Source organism: Gossypium hirsutum, chromosome D07 (genome assembly GCF_007990345.1).
Source record: "Gossypium hirsutum isolate 1008001.06 chromosome D07, Gossypium_hirsutum_v2.1, whole genome shotgun sequence".
Lineage (NCBI taxonomy): Eukaryota > Viridiplantae > Streptophyta > Magnoliopsida > Malvales > Malvaceae > Gossypium > Gossypium hirsutum.
In genome coordinates, this window is record NC_053443.1 from 38890375 (window position 1) to 38915107 (window position 24733).

The 24733-nt window shown below is 33.2% G+C and overlaps 1 protein-coding gene across 1 annotated transcript; it reads left to right on the forward strand.

The window, feature by feature from the left end:
- The first annotated feature begins 6539 nt into the window (after nucleotides 1-6539).
- Nucleotides 6540-10649, forward strand: LOC107954759 (protein usf). Its single transcript, XM_016890418.2, has 5 exons — nucleotides 6540-7228; nucleotides 8368-8510; nucleotides 8635-8764; nucleotides 9428-9619; nucleotides 10298-10649. Exons 1-5 carry the CDS (start codon nucleotides 7043-7045, stop codon nucleotides 10502-10504), a joined length of 858 nt encoding a protein of 285 aa, XP_016745907.1. The 5' UTR covers nucleotides 6540-7042; the 3' UTR covers nucleotides 10505-10649.
- Nucleotides 10650-24733: the final 14084 nt, after the last annotated feature.

Sequence of the window (24733 nt, forward strand, 5' to 3'; positions counted from 1 at the left end):
TATGTTCAGGTTAATCATGCCTCGCAAGAGAACTCGTGCCTCTGTCCAAATTGATGAATCACAAAACAAATTTCACTGTGAAGAATACAAAGCAAAATATGAAAGCGCTTTCAAGAATTAACAAATACACCTTGAAAAAGGCTTTATACTGAAAGAAAGCAACTATATTGATTTCATGGTGCGCATTCGACAAATTGCTGAAGCTCTCAATTGGGAATTGTTTTATGAGAAAAGACCTAGTGCAAATGAGGAATTAGTTCGTGAGTTTTATGAAAATTTGACCTCAAACGAATTATTGGAAGTTTCTGTCTGAGGAATCAAGGTACCAATAACGCCAAACGTTATTAATGAATTCTTTGAATTACCTGATTTCGAAGATGATGGATATTCTTCCTTGATGAGAAATATTGAGCCTGAAAATCTGCAATAAATTCTCAAGGAACTTACAGTTCCAAGTTCTAAGTGGACTATGTAAAAGCAAGGAATTCACACTTGTCACTAAGAATATTTTACACCACTAGTGAAGGTATGGTTCTATTTCATTCGATTTAGCCTTATGCCTATTTCACATAGGACTACAATTTCATTAGAGTGAATGGTCTTATTATACTCGATTTTAACTGGAAAGACCATTGATATGGGAAAAATCATTCTAAGTGAAATGCGGAATTGTGTTGCTAGACATTCTTGCCCAGCTTAATTTCCCTTTACGATAACAATTTTGTGCTTGAAAGCTAAAATACTTGCAAACATAAAGAAGAAAGGTTATAGCCATGGCACAATCACAGATTGTGACCTCTACTGAATAGTTGGAGACTCTGTTTTACAACAACAAGTTGAAGAGAGTGAGGATCCCAAAGAAGAAGAAGATCCCACAGAGATCGAACCAATGCAGTCAGCTGAAATCCCTGATAAGGCAGAACCAATGGAACCTGTAACCGAACTTGACATGACAACTTCAATGTTCAAAACTCAATCACCTTGCCTAGATCCTCAAAATGAGCTGTCAAAATTGATGGATATAATGCAACATATGCAATGGCAGCAACAAGCTTCTGGAGATATTTAAAAATACAGGATGACTCAATGAGAAACGGTTTTACAAAAAATATACAATGACTTGTTTATTTTTGTGCCTGAGTTTCCAGATTTAATAATTGAACCATGGAGTCCACTATCGAAGAGGGAGAGAAGAAATTCATGTAAAAGCAAAGATGATAGAGCAAAAGATGAGTCATATTCAGAGGGATCTACAAATAAATAAAATGGGGAATTTTAACTTTATTTTATTTTTGTTCTTATGCTATTTTAGGATTAGGTTCTATTAGGAATTTTTATTTCTAGCATAATAAAACAAGAGGTGGAAATCATAAATAAAAATGAACAAGTTTTAAAATAAGAAGCGTGTCAATGGATATGTACATGTCTAGGATTGGATCTACAGAGAGCTTGGTACTTAAGCAGTCAAACTGACTCACCTCCTCTTTTCTAGAATCCTACCTGGTGTATAGTATCTATTAACTTCTAACAATGAGGACATTGTTTATCTTAAGTAGGGGACCAAAAATTGAAATTATTTCCTCCCAGAATACAATTCCCTTTTAATTATGATTAGGATATATTTTGTTCAAAAATTTAAAATTTTGTTAAGTATGTTAAACTTCAGTATGAATAAAATTCTCTTATTTCAATAATTGTTATGTTGGTTGAATTATGACATAAATGTATTCTTAATAAATCATGCAAATCATACCATAAAATTTTAGTTCCTTAAAGTTAGACATGCATGAAAGTTTAAGTCTCTAGAATTGACTTAGTAGTTTCTTGAGGCGAAATCTTAGGAAGCATGGAATGTTGAAAATGATTTAAGCAACTTTTATTTGGACCATTTGAGCCTTTCAAGCCAACCTTGACGAATTTTTATCCTTTGAAACCCAACTTTGAGACTATATGACCTAATTTTATTTGAACTTTTGCAATATTTAGCCATCACTTCTCTCTTAATCATCTTTAAATTGTCTCAAACACTAGACTCTGTACTATTCAGAACATTCTTTGAAAATAAGTTTGGGGGAGCTGAAAAGAAGTATCAAATGCTCAAAAAATTATAGTACATATAACAAAATGCTCGTGAAAAAAAAGAGAGAGAGAAGAGCATATGTACTTGAAAGAAAATAGATGTAGAAAAGAGCATGTGAAAGCCAAATAATTGGTGTATTGAAGGTAAATATTTCGAAGGTTCGATTGAAGTTGAGCCTAGGGTTTTTAGCCTAAATTTATCTATCTTTTACCTACCCCTAGCCTAGCCACATTACAACCTACTTAAAAGACTTATTGATTCAAGTTTCTATGCTACCTACATTAGTGGAGGGAAATTGCTATGTTCAACATATGAAAGCATAAGTTAAACTTAATGATTGCAGCTTAATTTTAAATAAGGGAATAAAATCAAATTGGTAGGGATTTAACATGTTCTTATTGAGTAAGCATTTAGTCTATTTTTGCTATCATAATAATAATTGAGATTAATTTGAATGATATGTATACTTAAGTAGCATAAATATCAAAATTCTTATTCTTGAGCATAAGTATACTAAATTCATAATTTTGGGAAGAATGTTGGTCTGAAGGAATTTTTCAAAAGTGCTTCTGAGAAATTCTTTTCAATTTGTGCATTACTCGGGATGAGCAATGAGTTAAGTTTAAGGGTGTGAAAACACGAAAATATACACACTTTTTCATACCCATTTTAACTCAAATTCATGCAATTTTGTAGTAATTCTTGTCAAAAAATATATAATAGTTATAAAATAATTAAATTATACTAAAATTAAAATTATTAAAATGTTGAATTTTAATTAATTTTATAATAAATTTTGATTAATTTTGATCATTTTCGACAAATTTGCACAAAAGGTGAAAATTGGCTCGGTAGACAGTACTAGAAGCGCAAAACCGAGAAGCGATTCTTGAAGCATCGAGGCAAATTAATTTTTTAGCCGAAGGCGGTCCAAATTATGAATATTAATTCATAATATACTTAATTTTAATTTTAATCCAATTTATTTTGGGTCAAATAAATTATTATTAATTAATTATGAAAAGAGGCCCAATTAAGCTGAACCGAGAAAACTGATCCGACCTAGCACTGGGCAGCCCAAAACCGTCCCACATGCTGACCCAATCAGCTTGTTTGGATGATTATTTGGCTTGCAAAAAAGACCTTGAAGAATCATTGAATTTGCATTCAAACCCCTCCACTATTCATGTCTTTCTAGATTTGCCCTTACCTTAAAATAGCAAGTTTGAAACCTTCAAACTTGCCACATGTGTGTCTGGCCATGGGGGGACTCTATGGCTGCTGATTTTTGCTATTTTTAGTAGCTTACTAAACCTATAAAAACCCCTTGGCCGCTTATTTGAAACATCTCAAAACCTCTCATCCTTTCACTTTTTTCTCACTTTCTCTCTTCAAATCTCCTTCCGTTGTTCTTCATTTTCTTCCCTATTTCCTTGCTAATTTCACCTATTGAAAAAGAGTCCTTCAACCACCATTTGTAGCAGCATTCAAGTGTTCATGGAAGTCTCAGTTCAACAAGAACAAGCAGAGAAAAAGGAGCAGAGCAAACTAGTCAAGCCTCGGAGAAATACCGAATTTGATTCTTGTTCGTTATCCTTTTAATATTATTTTTGTTTCTATGAACATGTCTATGAATAATTGTGATGTTGATATGTTTAATTTAATTAATATGACTTAAATTTAGTTCGTTTTAGGTTTATTGCATTTTGTCCACTTAATTTATTAAAATTGTATTTCTGTTGTTATAGGCCTTGGTAAGATGTTTGATTAAGTAAAATCATGACTAAGTTATTCTTGCATTACAATTGTAAGGTAACTAATGAATTAATTATTTAAACGGATTGAAATTGTAATTAATTGACACGATACTTAATCAGTGCATGTTTAATCATCTAAGGTAGCTGAGGGTTAAATTAGCAACGATATCTAATGATACATTAGCCTTGCATAACTTGCAAGATTATTATGATTAAACTGTTTCAAGGTAGGAATACTTTGTTACCTCATGTAATCTTTTATGTGCTTATGAGATTGAATTAATTGTTTGAATTGGCATAGAGATATGTACAAGAGATTATTTTTAATTTCATAGGTATGTATGTGCATTAACGCCTTTGCTTATTAAAATGTGTTTAATCGATTGAATTGACATAGAGATATAGTCAAGAGATAAATGGATTTTGGTAGGACCAAGTTGCCGTGAATTTATTCGTAACAACATAAACATGAGTTTAGTAATTCTAAGTTAAGAAATGTAATTAATCTAACACAATTATGTTATCTATTTTGAAATCGTGCATTGAAACTTTTATTTTCTCTTTATTTGTTTTACTTAGTTAAAAATCTTAGTTTTTAATCACCTCCTCACATCAAAATATTTTTCTTCACCAAAGTGTTTTTAATTGCTTTCATAAATAATTCTTTTCACAGTCCCTGTGGGTACGATAACTCGACATTTACTTGTCACTTTATTACTTGTTGCGATTGTGTATACTTGCAAATTTATATTGTTCCATCTAACTACTCAAGATTTCATCGTCCGAGGATATTCTTGCTATTGGGTTTTCCTTTTCATCTTTGCTTTCGCCTTGAGTTTGATCAAACTCGTGACAAGACATGTCTATGTCTGTGCTCCTGTTGCTGTCCTACGAGTACCGAACTGCCACATCACTTGGTTGGATTTGTGCATCTCAATCGTTGCAAAAATGATCAATGGCACATTCATGTGCCAGATGTTGCAATTGGCCAAAAATTCGGTCGAGACGCATTCTTAAATTCTCAAATCTACATATGACATCCATACAAACTGCAATACAAATTATAAATCTTAGCATGTGCCTAATATATAAGTTCAAATGCTGGAATAAATATTATATAACTTTGAATTCAATAAACTAGCCTCCTCTTCGGTTTGTTGACCTAAAGCTAGCCGGATATCCTCGAGCTCGGTTGGTAAACCTGTGTGTCTCGCGCTATTGTTCCACCTATTCAAATAATATGTTATTTCAAAATTACAATAATAAAAAATTATTATGATAATGACATTATCAAATGAATTTTACCATATTACGAGTGGGAATTCATAAGAGGGCCCACTCAAGGGCGTAAAAATGGTAGTCGCTATCATGCCCACAATTGAAGGAGTATGCAACTGTCGATTTTAACTTTTTTTTGTTCCGTCTCCCAACACATTTCTCGGTACAATGTCACCAACACCATTGATCCCTAACTAAATCATCCCGCTTCTTTCAAGTCGGCTAGTAGTAGTAGCCACCTTCAATGTACCAGATTTCGAGATTTATCTAGCATAAGCAAACCCCGAATCAACCTCAAGATGAATGAGCGTGGATTGTTATTTTTCAATGCCACTCACAGAAGCCTCAATAGTTTTGAAGTTTTCTTCCAACCATCCTATCTCAATCCAACTACCCCTAAACTTGTTGGACACCTTCCCCAGTAGTTGTTCGCATGTTGCACTCTAAGTGACACTTACCACTGGCCCCGTAATGACTTCCCCATCGACCAGTAGATAGAGTTGTAAACCAACGTCCTCGAGTGTAATTGGACATTCATCGTAGGGAAGATGGAATGTGTGTATCACTGGTCTCCATATTTCCACCAAAGCACTAATAAGTGGGGGATCCAATTTAATCCCCCTAAGCATACGAGCCAAGTATAAGAATCTCGCATCTCGCAAGTGTCCATAAATGACAATCGTTGCACTCTTACTTAAATTGTGTATGTACGTCTCCAAAATTCGATAATCGACTTGAGTATATAAACATAAAAAATTAATAATGTTAATAGCATAATTAATTAATTAATTAAAATTTAATAATTTAATAATATTTTTTACCATTTGTAATTGAACGCCTGAGATGTGCTTTTCATCCAAACAAATAAGTTAATTTGTCACTTCATAAATTATAATTAATAAAATAAAATCGAAGAGAATATGATTTAGAGAAACATTTGAAACGAAATTATCGAGAGAATTGACGAATTTATTGAGAGAATTTAGAATTGAGTTTGAATTGAAAAGAATGAAGTTTGGATGGGTTTATATAAGAAAAAAATATGATTGCTGGGGTATTCTAACAGCTAGAATTATGACTGTTGAAGGAAAAATTATCATTGACCTGAAAACGTGCCATCTATCCTTAAATATCTTAAAAATTCAACATATTTCTTTAATTCAGCCCCATATGGATACTATGAAAAAAAGAAAAAAAAAGACCCAACACCTGTATTTGATAAGAGAGGTTAGAAGTGTCCCACATGTAAGCATGCATACGCCAATGAATGTTATGTCTAACGAAATGTCTTTCTTTGGCTAGGTTGTGATGGAGGAAATTGTGATAAAGTGATGTGAGGATAGCGATGCCTCCTAGCGAGATATGGATAACTAAAAACATGTCAAACTAATACATATAATCTTACAAGTTATGGAACAATGGGAAATCAAGCATATTCCTTGAGATAGAAATCAAGTTGTGGACATTCTTGTAAAAATAGCTTTAGAAAGAAATCCAGCTCTCCTAGTATTTGCAAAAATTCCAGAAAAAATAACAGTGATTGCTGAGATTACTAGAGTTTCATATTTTCCGATTATGACGGTTTAATATGAGTTATTTGTTTTTTTATAAAAAAACGTGTCAAACTTCTTGTAAATTTGGATTAATTTATCCAAATTATTATTTACTAAAAAAATTTAATTGAAAAATAATTTTAATATTTTGTTTACTTTTTAATTGTAAACTGGTCCAACGGGAGAGACTGGCATAAGAGGATCACAAAAAAATGGCTGCCACTCTGATCCAACTCATGGGCAGTTTTAGGCCTAAGCCGGGATATACCAAACGGAGTCGTTTGAGAGATGTCTCTCGGGTTTATTCTCATAGAAGAAGGTTGTAGAAAACGACATGAATTAGTAAGTTGTTGCATACGAAGCGTGTGCAAAGCATGTTAGGAGCAGCAAGAGGTATAACATCTTCTTCATCTTCCAGAATCTTCTCTACGAATATTCTTTCCAAGCCTCCTTCTTTCTTCACCATTTCACGCGCTCTTGCTCCCTCCATTCCCCGCTTTTCTGTACGATCAATGGCTGACTCTGCTTTCAAGAAAGTTCAGATTCAGAGAGATGACACTGTCAGTTCTTCTCATTTCCTCTTCGTTTCAACAGTTTTTAAGTTAATTTTTTTTATCTTTTTGATGATTGCAAATGTTGGGTTTTTTCTATCTTTGCTGAAATGCTAGTAATTGCGTTGTATTAGATATTGGATTAACATTTTAAAACTGAAATTGTTTTTTCTTTTCTCCTTCATCTAAGAAGAAAATGCATGATTTAATTTTAATATTGATGATCGAGTTACATTATTATGGGTTTCTCTTTTTCTTTTTGATGCTTTTGATTCTGGAGTATTTGCTATCTTTGCTGGACTGTTAGCAATTGAGTTGTATGAGATTTGGATTAAATTTTTAAAACTGAAATTGTTTTTATTTTCCTGTTTGAGAAACAAAATGCGTGATTTTATTTCAATATTGATGGTCCTGTTTGCAATTACTATGGTTTTTCCCTTTTTTAAAAAAAATCAAATTTACAAAGTTTTTCAGTATTTCTTTCGGCTGTCGTATGTCGATATGGCTTGATGCTTTCGATTGTCAGCTATGTGCTATCTTTTCTGAAATGTTAGTAGGCGATTTGTATGAGATATTGGATTAAGAATTTAAAACTGATTGATTTTTTTCTTGATTGGAAAATAAAAATGCATGTTTTCTATTCCAAGAATTGACTAATCATGCTATAATTATTATGGGTTTTGCCTTTTCTTTTTGATGATTTTGATTGTTGGGTATTTTGTCTTTGTTAAAATGTTAGGAATGATTTGTATGAGATTGTGTTAAAATTTTGATAATTTAATCCTTTTTTTTCCTTGATATAAGAATATTATTTTAATAATCGACTAATCATGTTACAATTTGATATGGGCCTCGCAGTTCTTGATGGTAATTAAGTTATAGGAGATATTGTGTTCAAAGTTTAAAACTGAAATTGAATCTTTTTGCTTGATTCAAAAACAAAATGCATGATTCTATAGATTGACTAACCATTTTTGCTGTTACCGGTGGATTTTAGTTATTTGTTGAGTTTCAGTCCATAATATTGTTTTTCTGTTTGCTTTTGAATTTTCAGAATCCAGGATGGAGTCTTGTTTGATTTGGGTTTAGTTGTTCTCAATTCATTTAAACCCTCTTTTATTTATTTATTTTTTAAATGTATTGATTAGGCATTTGATGCATATGTGGTTGGCAAAGAAGATGCACCCGGAATTGTTGTTCTTCAGGAGTGGTGGGGTGTGGATTTTGAGATAAAAAACCATGCCTTGAAGATCTCTCAACTGGGCCCAGGATTCAAAGCTCTTATTCCAGAGTATGCATTTCATTCCACAATTTTTTATTTTTATTTTTGTTATCTGAATGCTCATAAACTTTGATCACTTGGCGTTTGCTACATTTGAATGCTAATTCATTTTATGTTTCTCAACTTGCTTCAGTTTGTATCGAGGAAAGGTTGGTCTTGATGTTGCAGAGGCACAACACCTAATGGATGGTCTTGACTGGCAAGGTGCTGTAAAGGATATCTGTGCTTCGGTTGATTGGCTTAAAGCTAATGGTTCAAAAAAGGTGAGTGCTGGTAATTTATTGTCATTTTTGTTAAAGCCTTAAGCTTACTCAAAACATATTTGAAGTTTAGACACTTCATCGTAGTGACCATTCTGGTACCTTATTGACTGAGATAAGTGGAAATGAATATATGAAGCTGAACATTTAGTACTTTTCTTCTGTTTTGGATGGCCAAGTGAATGGAGAATTTGAAAGAAGATATACTTATTATGGGTTCATCCATTTTTTAAAAGAGATTTAAGCAATACAGAAATTGCTAATTCTTTTTCTATACATTTAAAAAAAAATCTGTACGTATTGTGGAATGGTGATTTTATATTTGCAGTTCAGGTCAACTATTTCATTATTGCTCGTTACATCCGAACGACAAAAAGTACATCAACTTCATCTCAAATGCCTTAACATGTCTCCTTTGTTAAGTGTTATTTCCTGTTTCTGCAGGTTCTCTTCTAAGTTTAACTTTCGAACAAAGTTAAGATTCTGCTGTGAAATTTTGAAGTATTTTATTCTTAAATATGTATCAAATTGTGGAGCTGCATTTTCTGTTAATTTGTTAATGATTATTATCCACATTAAGTTTCTTGCTGCTTTATTGAAACTTTGTTTTGGGTGAAGTTTAAACATTGGTTGGTGAGCAATCTCTGATTTCACTGCATTGATCAGGTTGGAGTGACCGGATTTTGCATGGGGGGTGCTCTCTCTATTGCAAGTTCTGTCTTAGTTCCTCAAGTTGATGCTGTTGCTGCCTTTTATGGGGTTCCTTCACCTGAACTGGCAGACCCTGCCCAGGCCAAAGCACCTGTTCAAGCTCATTTTGGAGAACTTGATAACTTTGTTGGGTTTTCAGATGTGACGGTATGGCAAGATTTATTTATTCTCCCAGTTTTAAATTTAATCACTTATTTCCAATCATATCTTGAAGCTAGTTTCATGTTTGTGACCGAGTATCTGAAGATTGGACATTAGAGATGCTCCTTTTTTTTTCTTTTTTTTTTTTTGTTTCTTTGTGGGAATAAAATAGTTCAGGCTCAGCAGCCACGCAGGCCTAGTGATAATTGCTAGATTCAGTTGCAAATCTTTGTAGAAAAGTCAATGATATTGTCAAAACTCATAGGACCAAATATGTTGACGAGAAAAATGAGAAGTCTGGATAACATAGCAGTTACTTCTGAAAACCTAGCACCGTGGCTTACTTCCTTTACCGTCTGAAAACCTTAGTTACCTCTAAACCATGGGTGAATGTTAAAGGAAGAATGAACATATTTGCTTTGGCCACTGGAAATAATTCATTTTCCAACTTATGTTTGATTGTGCGCAATAGAGATTGGTGGTAAAATAATACGTGTACGGTTGTTTATTTGCTGATATAAGGCTTCATTAGGTTCATATTTTTTGCTATTTCTATTCTCTTTTACCAAGTATTTGTTGCTTGGTCATATGATGTTATAAAGCAAATCACAATTAAACAGTCAGAGTCATTATTATATGGATGGAATTATGGCTGAAAATTAATCAGGATTGTCGAGATTTCAGGCTGCGAAGGCTTTGGAGGAAAAACTGAAAGAATCAAAAACTCCATATGAGGTGCATATTTATCCAGGCAATGCACATGCCTTCATGAACAGGTCCCCCGATGGTATAAAGCGGAGGAAGGGCATGGGAATGGCTGATGAGGATGAAGCTGCAGTCCGCCTCGCATGGTCTCGTTTCGAGTCATGGATGGCTCGTTTCCTGTCATAATCATGATAATTCAGTACTTTATCATGCTAGCATAAACATAAAACTTTCTCGTTGGTTTTTGGAATGTGTGGAGTATGCTGCCATATTATTTTGAGTCTTGTTTAAAAGGATTCCTTTAATAATCTGCATTTGTCGTTTTTACTCTTTTCCACGTGCCCATATTACTCAATATTTCGTGGCCCATTCCATTTTTAAAAAAAATAGATACCATCTTTTTATACATTTAATTGGATTTCGTAAAAGATAAAGAGGTTTAAATTCTGCAATTCATCCCTCTACTATGTAAAAGGTGTGGATTTTGTAACAGTGCCAGTTAGCTCTGCTCAGTTAAATAATATAATGTCTTTTTATTTTGTATCTGTAGTGGCTTTTAATGTGACATGTGTTATATATTTAATTCAATAAATAATATATTTTTATAATATTAAAATATATGTCAATTAAATGAGGATTAATTAATTTATATTAAAGGTATTGAGAGAATAAAATAACATTTTAGAAATAATGAAAATAAAAAAATTAATTAATTAATAAAATGATTAAAATAATATTAAATTTGGAACTATGTAAAAAGGTAAGTAGAAAATATGTTTACACTAAATTAATAATCAGATTAATAATAATTAAAAATAATTAATGAAATTTGATTTTTTTTCAAAATAAATTCACACCAACATTTTTCACTTATACCAAACAAATAATTGATAAATAAAAAACAAATTTATGACTGATGATTTGAAAGTATAAACAACTTACAGAAAAAAAAATTAATGTTATAATATTATATTACCTCATTATCAATTAAAATAATATTTAATCTCTCTCTGATATAAATGATTCGATATTGCCTCTTAGAAGAACCATTGCTTTAATGTTTCATTCCTTTTTATATAATTCTACTTATTATTGCTAACAATCTTATTTTTTGCTGATAATTTTTCTTAATTAAATATATCTAACTACTGAAACTTATTTATAAAGCTAAAGTTAAATTTTAATTGGTATATAACTAATACTAATTAAGTGATAAATTCTCTCTATTTTCGGGCATAGTAACAATATTTTGAAGTTATGTAAATAGTTTTACTAGTACCATCTATTTATAAGGAGAGGAAGTAGAACCCTTGTTGAATTGTAAAACTTTATTTTAGCCAAAAGAATGAACTCCTAATCTATCTTGGAGTATAGGGGCGACAACCCTAGTTAATAATACTAAAGTTTGTCGTCCCCCTCATTAACATGATGGACTTTTGGGTCTCTACCATATCGGATTGAATTACAAGTATTTCCTGGACTTTTAACTCAATATTTTATAATTCGATCCAGCTCGATATTTGTTTTTCTATTTTCCAAAATAAACATCTCAATATTTTTTCAATTAAATAATCTTTTCAACCCAATTCTAATTCCGTTAAAATCATGACAACTTCACCGTAAAAGAATCTATGAGAAAATATATTTAATATTTCTACATTCAACGGTTCACTATTACCAAATGATTTATTTCCATTTTCAAACTTCGTTTAATTTGAAAAAAATAAATTCATTTTCAGGTCATTTTCATTTTTAATTTTCATTTTGGAGAAAACTACATTCATTTCCAAATTATTCTATTTCTCCATTTTCATTTTCATTTTGGAGAAAACCATAACCATTTCCAAATGTTTTCCATTTCTCCACTTTCACCATTTTTATTCATTTATATTTATTTGATTTATCATGCAATTCATTTATGGTTTCAAAGAGCTAGTGGAAGGACTGATTGATCATATGCAATTGAGGCTCAAATGATTTATAATTAAGTCCCAGCCTTTCGCCCATTAATTATAAACTCATTTAGTCACGAAGTCATTCCATTATAGTATCGTGACTGAGCTCTCCCCAATGGCATACCATTACGAAAGCAACTAGATCAATGCTCATCTGATAACCTTGTCATAACAGTGTTACCCTCATAGGATATCGTTAATCTCTTTTGAATAATATTCGTTTTCCCAATATGGTCCTATTTTATCTCATAGTAACCATTGCACTTTCTTTCATGAAAAGTCAATTACTATCAAATAGTAATCAAGGCATTCATGACAAAGACGAATGACCCGTGGTCACATTTACTTTTCATTAACCATGTAATGAAAATGAGAGGGTATCATTTACCCATGTAACAAACTATTAATTCCACTGTTGTGAATGACGCTACATATTGCAAAAGTCGTATACCCAACGCACCAACTTTTGGTTCCTTATCTATTTGAACTCAAGCTTTTACTTACATCAAAGTATACTAGTCACACATACATAGTTCGTCACCCATTCAAGATTTAGGTATGCCACACTATAAACGTCAAAAGTGAATAAATTCATAAACAGATTCAAGATCTATTCTTCTTGGGTCCAGTCTAATGTACTATCAATCCAGTTAGCCACATCTATGTCCAAACTTTTGGGAGTCATCCGCTCCGATGCCAAAGATAAGGTATCTTCCCAATTGGACTTGATAGACGTCATATTAATCTTTGAATCAGTTTGCTCATTTCTGATTGCACTAAGTACATGTTTAGGTTTGTCTACTAATACAAGTTTTCTTTTCGTATTACGATCTGACCACGTAATACCACTTAATATTAGTTAAACATTAAACAACTAGTGAGCTAACATTTGCCTCTATTTTTCTTTACATGCAAAACCCACGTAAGGACAATATACAAAGTATTAATGTAATTCATGAATAATTTTATTAACCAATTTGTTTGAATAAATTACAAGTGTACTTAGAAGAAAATACTATACTCAGGGCACCAGATCCAACAGTCTCTCACCTCCCTTAGTAAATTAGATCAGTCATGTTTTTCATTCCTATGCCTTCCATATGTTTCCTAAAGATCTATCTAGATGAAATCCCTAGGGTTTGTTCTCAGATGTGATCTTTGACTAAATCCACTATTCTATGAAACACTACTGTCTCCCTTATGATACTTTGTATCAATGTGTTTTGTACTTATATGGTTTCTTTGGATTTAGCTATATTCATAGTATTATAGTTTCATAGCTTTTTCACACCTCATACTTGAGCCTCCATAGTGAAGTTAGTTGTGTAACCTTACTTGACATTTATTCACACTATGGACCCGCTGTCTAGGATAAAAGCACAACCCAATGTCGATTTCCTCGAATCCTGACACCTTTAGAAGTCAAAATTAGTATATTCAATAGGAGTATGATCTCCTCTAGAATAAACAAGCATATAATCCCTTGTTCTCTGTAAATACTTGAGTATATGCTAAATTACTTGCCTAGTGTCATGGTCCTAGATTCGCCTGCTATCAACTCACTAACCCCACTGCAAAACATATGTCTGGGCATGTGCACAACATAGCATACATGAGACTTCCTATTATCAAAGCATAATAAACCTTTCTCATGTTCATTTTTTCTTCTACTGTCTTAGGACAATACTCTAAAGAGAGATAAAATCCTGATACAGAAGGTTGATTACCCTTATTCGAATTGGTCATTTGCATAACGCTCTCAATATCTTGTCTATGTATAAAGCATGCAATAGTGCTATCACTTTGTTCTTTTTATCCCTTAAAATTCAAATGCCTAGAACAAAATTAGTTTCTTCCAAGTCCTTCATGCTAAACTATTGGGTGAATCATAGTTTAACCAATGACAATGTCTCTAAATTATTCCCAATGAGTAGATTGTCATCGACATATAGAACGAGAAAGACCACATTTCCATCCCCTATATGTTTATAAACACAAGGTTGATCTACGTTTTGCTCAAATCCAAAAGTTCTGATCTCTTGATCAAATCTTTGATTCCACAAGCGGGATGCTTGCTTAAGTCCATATATGGATCTAAGCAGTTTGCAAACTTTATGCTCGTTTCCTTCAGCTATATATTTGTTGGGTTGTAACATATAAATGCTCTCTTCAAGATAGCCGTTCAAAAACGTTGTCTTGAAATCCATTTGCCAGATCTCGTGATCATGAATCGCCATAACGAATAACAATATGTATATTGAGTTGAGCATGGCAATCAGAGATAAGGTTTCTTCGTAATTAGTACCTTATTTTTTAGTATAACCTTTTGCTACAAGTCCGGCTTTATAAGTTTCCAGTTTTCCATATGCATTTCTTTTCATCTTGTAGATAATGGGTTTTATCCCTTCCGATAAGTCTACAAGTTCCCACACTGAGTTGGAATCGATCAAATCCATCTGAACTTTCATAGCTATTTCCAAGAACTTCGAATCAGCACTCTGCATCTCTTCGTCATATGTGAGTGGGTCATCATCTTCTTGTCCAGTAGACTTAGTGTTAAAAATACTTACGCCAAAATGGAAGAACTCTAGCCTACGAGGGACCCTCCCACTGCGATGAAGCACTCTATGTTACTGATTGTTTGTAGATCTGCTATTAGGAGCTTGAATTAAAAGCATTTTTGTTATGTTTGAGTTACGTTTTCTTAGTTTTATTTATATTCAATAACATGTGCAAATTAAGTCTTTTATTGACCATAGGGGCCAAATGAGGCCTAAGGGAGAGCTAACATACTTTGTGAGTGTGCAGGGACCTTTAGAAGGCATACTAAATCGATATTGGTCGCTATGTCGCAACATGGGATATTCGATGTCGCAACATAGGGAGCAGAATGGAGAAAGCTCGAGACTGCCTTCGATGTCGCGACACAACCTAAGGGTATTGCGACACATCCTTGAAGAAATCCTAAGAGTATACTGACTTCTGTGTGGCAACAAAAGTCCTAGTGTGTTGCAACATCGACTCTGGAACGGGAATAAAATACAACACAAGGGTGTTTTGGTCTACACGATCAAGTTAAAGCTCATGGACGTCAACTAACCTAGGGTTCAAGAAGACGACCACCTAAAATCTATAAATAGGCTCCTTTGGAACATGTTATGAACATCATTGACTTGACTTAGATTTTGTTTAGTAAACTTAGTTCAGTTTTCTTTCATTTTTTAGGTTTGAGAATTTATTTGAGTTGTTCTTCATTATTTTCAAGAGTAGTGAATTTTGGAAAACATTCAAACTTTGTGGATTTGCAATTAATCTCAGTACAATCAAACTCTTTCATATACTCTATACTATCGATTTAATTAGCATGGTTTCTCTTTATATCGATTCTATATTGTCTATGAAAACCATGAGGAACTAATTCTTCTATGGGGGATTAGCAAGATGAGGTATGATCTATTGACTGTTTTGTAGAGTTACTCAACGGATCAGCTGTTTGGGAAAGGAAATAGGCCTGACAACCCCAGGAAGTCGTCAATGTGGGAATTAACCCAAAATTGGTATGACCCATCTGTGAACACCTTCACCTCAAGCTAGTCTGGACTGTGATGTCGGAAGATAAGTAGTCCTTGCTGACTTGTTATGTTAGTGGAAGATCAAAAGATCCTGCTAGGGTAGCAACTAGTTGATTGACAAGGAACCCGAAACAAAAGTTGGTGGGGATTACCGAAGCAAGCTAATCACCCATAATCAAGATTTGATTCATTCTTCTTTTCTATCTCTTGAAGTTTATTTCTTTTATGATATTTCATTTTATTATTATAAAAACCTTAAAAATCCTTTATTTTATGTTTTCGTACTATAACTAATTTAAAGTACTAATTAGATCTTTTAGTGTTTAGGTTAGAATGGATCTAGCACTTGCTTCCTTTGGGTATGATCCTCGGAGTACTCACCTATTCTGTTGTAAAACTGTATTACAACTCAACACGTATACTTGCAGATACCGCCTCGTACTTCTATATTTTATTGCAGTATTCATACTTTGGACGTTAGCATGTCCAAAGGCGGTCAAGTTTGTGGCGCTATTGTTGGGGAGGCAATGTCACTAGATTGATTTTAATTTTTCGCATTTAAAAAAAAAGAAATTTGTAGGTTATAACTACGACTTTCAATTTGTTTTTTTAATTAACATTTCTATCATTTATTCTTTTTTTAGGAACCCTAGACACCATCAACCAAATAATCAACCAATACAAAGCCATGGATAACTTTTATTATATGTAGTCTAATGAAGACTTCGATTATGACAGAGATATTTATAGAGAAGGAGTCTACGAAGACTAGGAGATGCAAAAGCACCAATGATTACTAATACTTGAATTAAGTCAACTCTGAGGAGAAGCCTCAATTCTTTTCCAAGGCGATAACAACCACATCGATATTCCATCAGAAAGGTAGCTAGGTCTAGAGTTGAGCACAGAAGAGAATGTCACTATAAATTCTTGTGAAAAAGGAGAACTCCCAGACTATTATCCATCTCAACAGATAGAAGAATATTCAGAGAAATTAAATGCTACTGCAGAAAAAGAAGATATAGAGCTAGTGGGGAAAATGGCAAGTGAACCGAAGAATCATATAAGCATGGAACTCATTGTCTCAGAAATCTTAGGTTCTACCAATAAGGCCGGAACACAAGAACAGTATAACACAGACCAACCAATAGAGAAAATGGTAATTATGGCTGATCTAGTGGAAGACTGTCTGTCGATTCAGGAATTCCCAGAGCAAAATAAAGAGATACTAGTAGTCTCGACTGATGAACTGGAATTGACTACCCTTTGCATGGCCTTAGTCCTAAACTAGACATCCTAGAGATTTGATGACCTAGGAATTTTTTGGATGTTGAACAAAATTGGAAAAATATATATAGATAAGACCTATGATCATATAATAAAAATCGATCAAGTTGGACAACTAATGAGCATAGCCCTTGAGTTGCTAGCATCGTGGAATGTTCAAACACTACAAGAGCCATGCAAGAAAGTTATCTGTAAAAAAAATGGAGGAATTTAAAAAACCACAAATGGATGAATTTAAAAGTCTGCAGAGTTGGAATCTAGGAGACTTAGTGCAAAATCCCTGGCTAACCCTTTTGCCAACATATGTACCAATCATCACCTCAAGTACACCTGAAAAACTATTATGGATCGACGAGATGAGTAGAGATATAATAAACGACAAGTATGAGCCACACTTTCCAACCTTTTTTACAAAGCAAAAATGCTAAGCATAGGCTAAATTGGTTGAGTGGTTACATAACTTCTCAAATAATTAATAGCTATGATCTGTGAAAAGAACTATCAGTTGTCCAGGCAGGTCAGAAAGGCAAGTTTAGAGAAAGAGACAACCTCAGACAAGACGAATGGCATGATGGGTGTTGGACCAATACAGATAGAAATAAATTAAAGGGAGCCCATCGACACAGATGAGTCCGGCAGCAGAACCTAACATCCTTACGTAAGACTCTTACTTATTATACATATTGTATATTTTGCTAACCAATTCATTAAAACATTACAAGTAGATCAAAGACAGGTTTAACAAGAGCTTGAAGTACTTTGAAGGTCTAAAATTTGGGAAAACAAGGTCAATATTGCAACATAGACAATTTTGTGTCGCAACATCGCGGGTAGTAACGAAGAGTTCCAAAAATCAACTCGATGTCCCGACATCACTAACCTGTGTCGCGACATAGAAGACAGTCTCCAAGATTTTTGAAGCTGCAAGGTGTGTTGCGACAACAAACCCCGGGGTCGAGACATGAGTAGCTTGCTAGGGATGTTGCGACACAGAACCCCTTTGTTGTAACATCGCTGCAAATTTTCGTAGGGTCAACCCAACCCAGTTACGTAACCCTTACACTTAACCCTCAAAACACCCAATCTTTAACCCTAAAAATATTCATTTTTAACATAAAAACACCTTCTTAACTCAATCTAACCTAGTTTTAATATCCCAACTCTTCCAAAACTTCTAACCTCCAAATCCCCTTTGCTGACTAAAACCTTAGGTCCCAATCTTTCATTTCGAATTCAAAGAAGCTACATTGGAGGGAGTGGTCATCAACAAAACAAAAGAGGAAGCACATATAAGTTCAACAAAGTTCATGTTCAAGTGTTCTCGAATTTTTTTCTACTGTTCCATTTATTACTATTCATATATTTGCTAGAAATATTGCTTATAAAATGCCTCCATGTAAGAACAAAAGAACTTCTGTTTTGGAAAGCCCACGTGTTTTCGACCCCGTATAATTTCATCATTTGAACGTAGAAAAATATTTTCTTGAGTCACAGGGACGACCGTTGATTCAGGAGTGAGGGCTTGAACCTTCTATGGCTCTCTATAAAGAAATCTGGACTTTGGTCTGTTACTATCAATGAGAGCAGTTATGTGTTACTCCCATGAATAATGCAATCATACCTGCTGCTTAATAATTTTATATGACCCTTAAGGATCAAGTGATTAAACGAGGCTATAATGCAGTGATAACTGATGTTGAAGTACAAGAGGAAGATGTTCCAATCTCCCCTAATGATATTTGCAAATTTTATAACATCCCATTTTATGAAAACTATTTTATTGATAGTACTAATTTAGACAAATTTCAAATTATTGACATGGAAGATGTTATAAAATATTTAACACAATGCAGGGGTAGTTGGAACTACATGCCAAACACAGAGCTTCGACGGATTTCATTCAGACCATTTTGTTTCCTGTTGCTAAGATGTGGATGCAATTCATTGGTACTAGAGTTGCACCTACGTTGAATGTTTCTAACGTTAACGTCTTTCGAGCTATTTTGTTATATAGTATTCTATAGCGTAAACAGATCTGTATAGGGCACCGGATCTTTTGAGAAATGAAACGGTGTGTATAGATCCAGAAAGCTGGACTCTTCTTCCCCTATCTTGTAACAACACTATGTCGCCAGGTACAAGATGCATCATTGGAGACACACTATATACCAAGTACATTAAGCTTTAGCAAAAGCAAATTACAAAATGGAATCAAAGGAGGACGAAGAAAATGGATGTGTCAGCATCGCTTAAACACAAAGATAAATCAAAGGATAGGAAGGGAGCCCGCGGAAACATAGAACCAAAACTAGACGAGATGATAAGATGGATGTAGGAAACAAGCCTAATACTCCAAGAATTTGTAAAAATGGATGGGTTACGCACTCTGAATTATCCCCCAGACATTTTTAGGCCGACTCTGACTCATTAAGATGATAGGGCTAATCTTGAGGAGGAAGGTGTTGCTCATGAGTACCTTGGAACGGAGGACAAATATAAAACAAGCCGTAATTTTCTACTCTAAAGGGGCTTGTCATATGAAGCCCAACTCTCCATGCACCTTCAATGGGTGGGAGCTCTCACCAAACACATGTCAAAGGAAAAGGAAAAGCCCTGATGAAAATGAGGTGGGCACCATAGTGGGATGAGGAGGAGGAGGACTGAACATTTTTATTTTTGTTTTCAAAGACTTGTATTAATTATTAGATAATTTTGATTCAGACACTGTAGGAGTAGGGTTAATAGTAGATTTTTAGTTATGTTTTGTTTAGGTTTTCTATGTAAGAACCATACACGAAGGAGACACAAACAATTCAAGCTTAACACAATCAAAGGAGGAAGCACCCACCATTAGTAGTAAGAGCGATAATGATCAATTGGGTACCTTCTTTCCTTATATTTATGGGCTACACATTGAGGATAATGTGTCAACTAAAGTGTGGGGGGTAATGTGGAAAACTTGTTTATTTTCAATTTCTATATTTTTCTTTGATTTTTTCTTGTCTTTGGTGTGCTTGAGCTTGTAAAAATACAAGTGATTGGTTAGGAGCATGTACATAGGTTGCTTGTGTTTACAAATAAATTTGGCATGATGATAGGTGATCTTAAATTTTTTATTATTAGACTACTAAGTTCTATATGTGACACTGTAAATAGGTATTAAGCAATCAATTGTACCAATTGATATAAAAAAATAAAAGGAAACGAGCATGCTAGTATGAATGATGAATGGTTGAGTTTGAGTTTGAGTTTGTTTGGTAGATTAAATTTTTGCATATTGAGATATTTAGGGATGATCTAAGGTATTGTTTGAAACATATTTAGAGCCAAAAAGCTAACCTATTTGTATTTCACCTTTAGTACCAATTTTTGAGTTTGTTGACACTTCTTGATGAACCTCATTACAAACCTCAAGCCTGAAAATGTTAATTTGTATTTTCCCTTTTTCTTTGGTCCTGTACTACAAAACTATAGATGTCTGGCCATACGTATTGAGGGTTAAGTAGATACATCACAGTGGAGTTTGTGAAAATAGAGTGAAATAGGAAAGATTGGTGTGATATAGGAACTATAATGTATCCTAATGAGCGAAACAAAAAGAAAAATCCAAAAAGAAAATTAGTACGAGTAGAAAAAATTATTAAACCAATGAAAAAGCATTCATGAGTAAGATGTATTGAAAAAGAGAAAAGTGAAAAAATCATCAAATAAAGAAAAACTCGTTCATTAGTGCACAAAAACTCGTAAGGCTAGCCATAGTTATTGTGTCATGCTATGACTTCCTATATATGGAGAGACAAGGAAGGTGAGAGAATGAGAAATAAGGCGGTAAGCAGGTAAGGGTCACTAAGGGGGGAAGAATAAGGATCAATATGTTGTGCCAAACTATTTTCATGTTTGTAGCCCTCTTCATGCTTACTAACTATCTTTGAATTCTATACATGTTCTAAGCCTCAGAACATTACAAGTAGAAAAGTCCTGTGTGACCTAAATATCCTTATACATGAATGAAAATCATACTAAACATAAGCATAAACGACTATTTGTATTCTACTTAGATAATCAAAATACTTGTATAGTTTATTGATGGATCCTTACATGTGAGTCCTTTAATACTTGTATATTTTGTAACATGCTAGACTTAGATGTTTGCGATCAAAAGTGGTAAGTCAATTGCTCATCAAGTTAAAGTTGTCAGCAAGCATGAAATGCCTAAGTCATATGCTCTGAAGTCAATAGTTGTATGATGTTTACTCAAGGGTCATCGCTTTTATTTCTTTTTTTTTATGTTGCTTGAGGGCAAGCAATGACTTAAGTGTGGGGGAGTTTGATCTACCATAATTCGGTGTAGCAGTTCAAACTTGTTTTCACATTTAAGGAGCTAGAATACAATCATTTTCATTATGTTTGAGTTAAGTTTTCTTAGTTTTATTTATATTTAATAAAAAGTGCAAATTGAGTCTTTTATTGACCATAAGGTCTGAATGAGGCCTAAGGGAGAGCTAATTTAATTTGTGAGTGTGCAGGAGACCTTTAGAAGCGTACTAAATTGATATCGGTCGCTATGTCGTAACACGGGATGTTCGATGTCGCACCATAGGGAGCAGAATGGAGAAAGCTCAAGACTACCTTTGATGTCGCAACACGGCCTAAGGGTGTCGCGACACACCCTTGAAGAAATCCTAAGAGGAGTATACTAATTTCTGTGTCATAACACAGGTCCTAGTGTGTTACAACATCAACTTTGGAATGGGAATTAAATATGAAATAGGGGCATTTTTGGTCTGCACAATCAAAATTAAAGCTTGAGGACATCAACTAACCCAGGGTTAAGGACGACAACCACCTAAAATATATAAATAGGCTCCTTTGGCATATATTATAGACATCATTCTCTTAACCTAGATTTTCTTTAGTAAATTTAGTTTAGTTTTTCTTTCGTTTTTAGGTTTTAGATTTTATTTCAGTTGTTCTTTATTGTTCTCAAGAGATCTGAATTCTAGAAAGCATTTAAACTTTATGGATTCCTGATTAATCTCAATAAAATTAGGCTCTTTCTGTAACCCCTAAAACTGAGCCTAGAAATTATAGCCCAATCTAAGCAATTACGTGGCCATGGAGATAGCCAAAACGTGAGCTAAAACCAACTGATTAAAGTTTTGAAAACACATACAAATATTTCCCTTTAAATACGATATTTTGAAACATAACTTGAGAAGAAATCTTGTTTATTATTATTTGTAAATCGTTATGATTAATTTTAAATAAAATTCAATTTCGATTAAGTGAGTTTGCGGAAAGCAGATTTTATTAAGAAAACAATAAAACAATTTATCCATACTAAAACCCATGCAAAATGTTCAATTGTCTATAGTTTTTAAATCAAATTATCCATTCCACAGTTCAATAACTAACTCAAAATGTAAATCCCAAAATAAAAGTTTAAAAGTCCACGAAAGTTCCAAAAATACAAAATAATCCATAGCCATGAAAATCATTTATTTTTGAAAGTCTCTCCGATGTCCCAAAAATACAAAATAGTCCATAACCACGATGTTGATCCTAGGCTACAACAAAATCGTCGCGGCCTCTACATATTCCACCCAGACAAAGAACAAACAACAAACTCTCATTGAACCGCTTAGAGAGAATTGACAAAATTAGCCACTAGAACATTTCCAATATTTTTTTTCTTTAGTAACACACCCCAGAATTACGGATTCAATTCATTTTATTTAATATCACATAAAAAAATAGAATTATCCCTTTAAAGAAACAAATGGAAAGTATTAAAACATCATATCCTTTCCAGAAGAATATTAACTTTCAAGTTTTAATATTTGACCAAAATTATTATTTATTTAAATATTTCGGTAAACTATATTTAGTTAATATTTTTATATGAATAAAATTCATATATTTATTTTAACTATGTTTTCTATTTGTGTACAACAAGTTTGTACATATAATGCGTTCAGTATTTAACTATCAAATTAAATTAATTCAATAATTAATTTAATTCATGTGACAACTAAACATAATACAAACTGTGTTTGGATTCTGTTCGTTTCAACCATTGGGTGACACTCTGTAGGCTCTTCTAACATTAGTAGTAATACTAGAACATTTCTAATGTTACAAGCAATGAGTGACATTTAGCAATGCATCATTACTACTCAAGTTACAAGAAGTCGTGATTCAACACAATTTTTCTGTGATAAATTTTCCATGTATTATATCCTTTTATAATTTACATCTAGATTAGAACAAGTCATGGAATAGTCACACTTGTATAGTCCAATATCATATTTCTTGATATTCTGAGTAGACTACAATAAAAAAATAAGTGTCATATCTCTTATTAACTTATTTGAGCATGGTCATGCATTCCTAGTCTCACTCCATCAAGTGGCCTAAGATATTGCTTCCATTATGTAGGAGGGAAAAATCCTATCTTGATCAATCATATCCCACTACAAAGATTGTGGCATACCCAAGATCAATTATTATAGTACAACCTGTTATTGTAGACATTTGACTATATCAAAATATATGACTCAAGATGTTGGGACAATGGTGATCTCAAGTTTGAGGATTGTATACATAGTTATCACTATGAGTAATGTTGTGACTATTACATAATAATCCAAGAAACATACTCATAGTAGGCTAGTCTAATATGTTGTTCTTTAACACATACTCATGTATTGATTTTGACATCCCGATGGTAATGAAAACACTTTTTCATCAATCAACTACACATTAGTCTCAATGCATTATTATTGTATAAGCCCACAACAATACTTGACTGAGGAACTTTTAAGAATAATCGTATTATTCTCAGGACTTTATTATTAATCTATTTATTTACACACATAGAAAAAGAAATTGAAATAACAATGACAATGCCTTATATTAACAAATAAGGTAAAATGAGCGTGTGATTATAATCATCTCATGATTGGCCTTTGGACATACTCTAACACGATCATCACCGACCATTTCAACCATCCATTCTTAATCATGTTATCTCCCACTATGGAACCAGTCAGTTGCAATCTAACTAAATTAGAATTAGAATCCAACTATTCACAATTCAACCACTAAAACTTTCGAATTTCCCGACAAAGTCCAACAATTTGATATTTTGGCTCGAGTTTGTATGAAGTTCACCAAGAAGTTTTTTCTGGCTCAAAATAGGTATTAAGGTTCTATGAATAAGGTTAGATTTTTGGCTCTGGGTTATACCAAACAATGCCTTAGGTCATCCCTAGGTATCTCAATATTCACAAATTTAATCAATCAAATAATCACAAATTTCACTATTTGTCATACATACTAGCATGCTCGTTTCTCTGTATTTTCTATCATTTGGTATATTTAATTACTTAATGCTTATTTACAATGTAATATATAGAATTTAGTAGTCTAGTAATTGAAAATTTAAAATCATTCACTATCATGCCAAATTTACAGCAAATATAGTCAACCTATATACATACTCCAAACCAATCACTTGTATTTCTACAAGCTCAAGTACACTTTGACAAGAAAAATAAAAGAAAAAACATAAAACAAAATAAATAAAATTCCCTATCAAA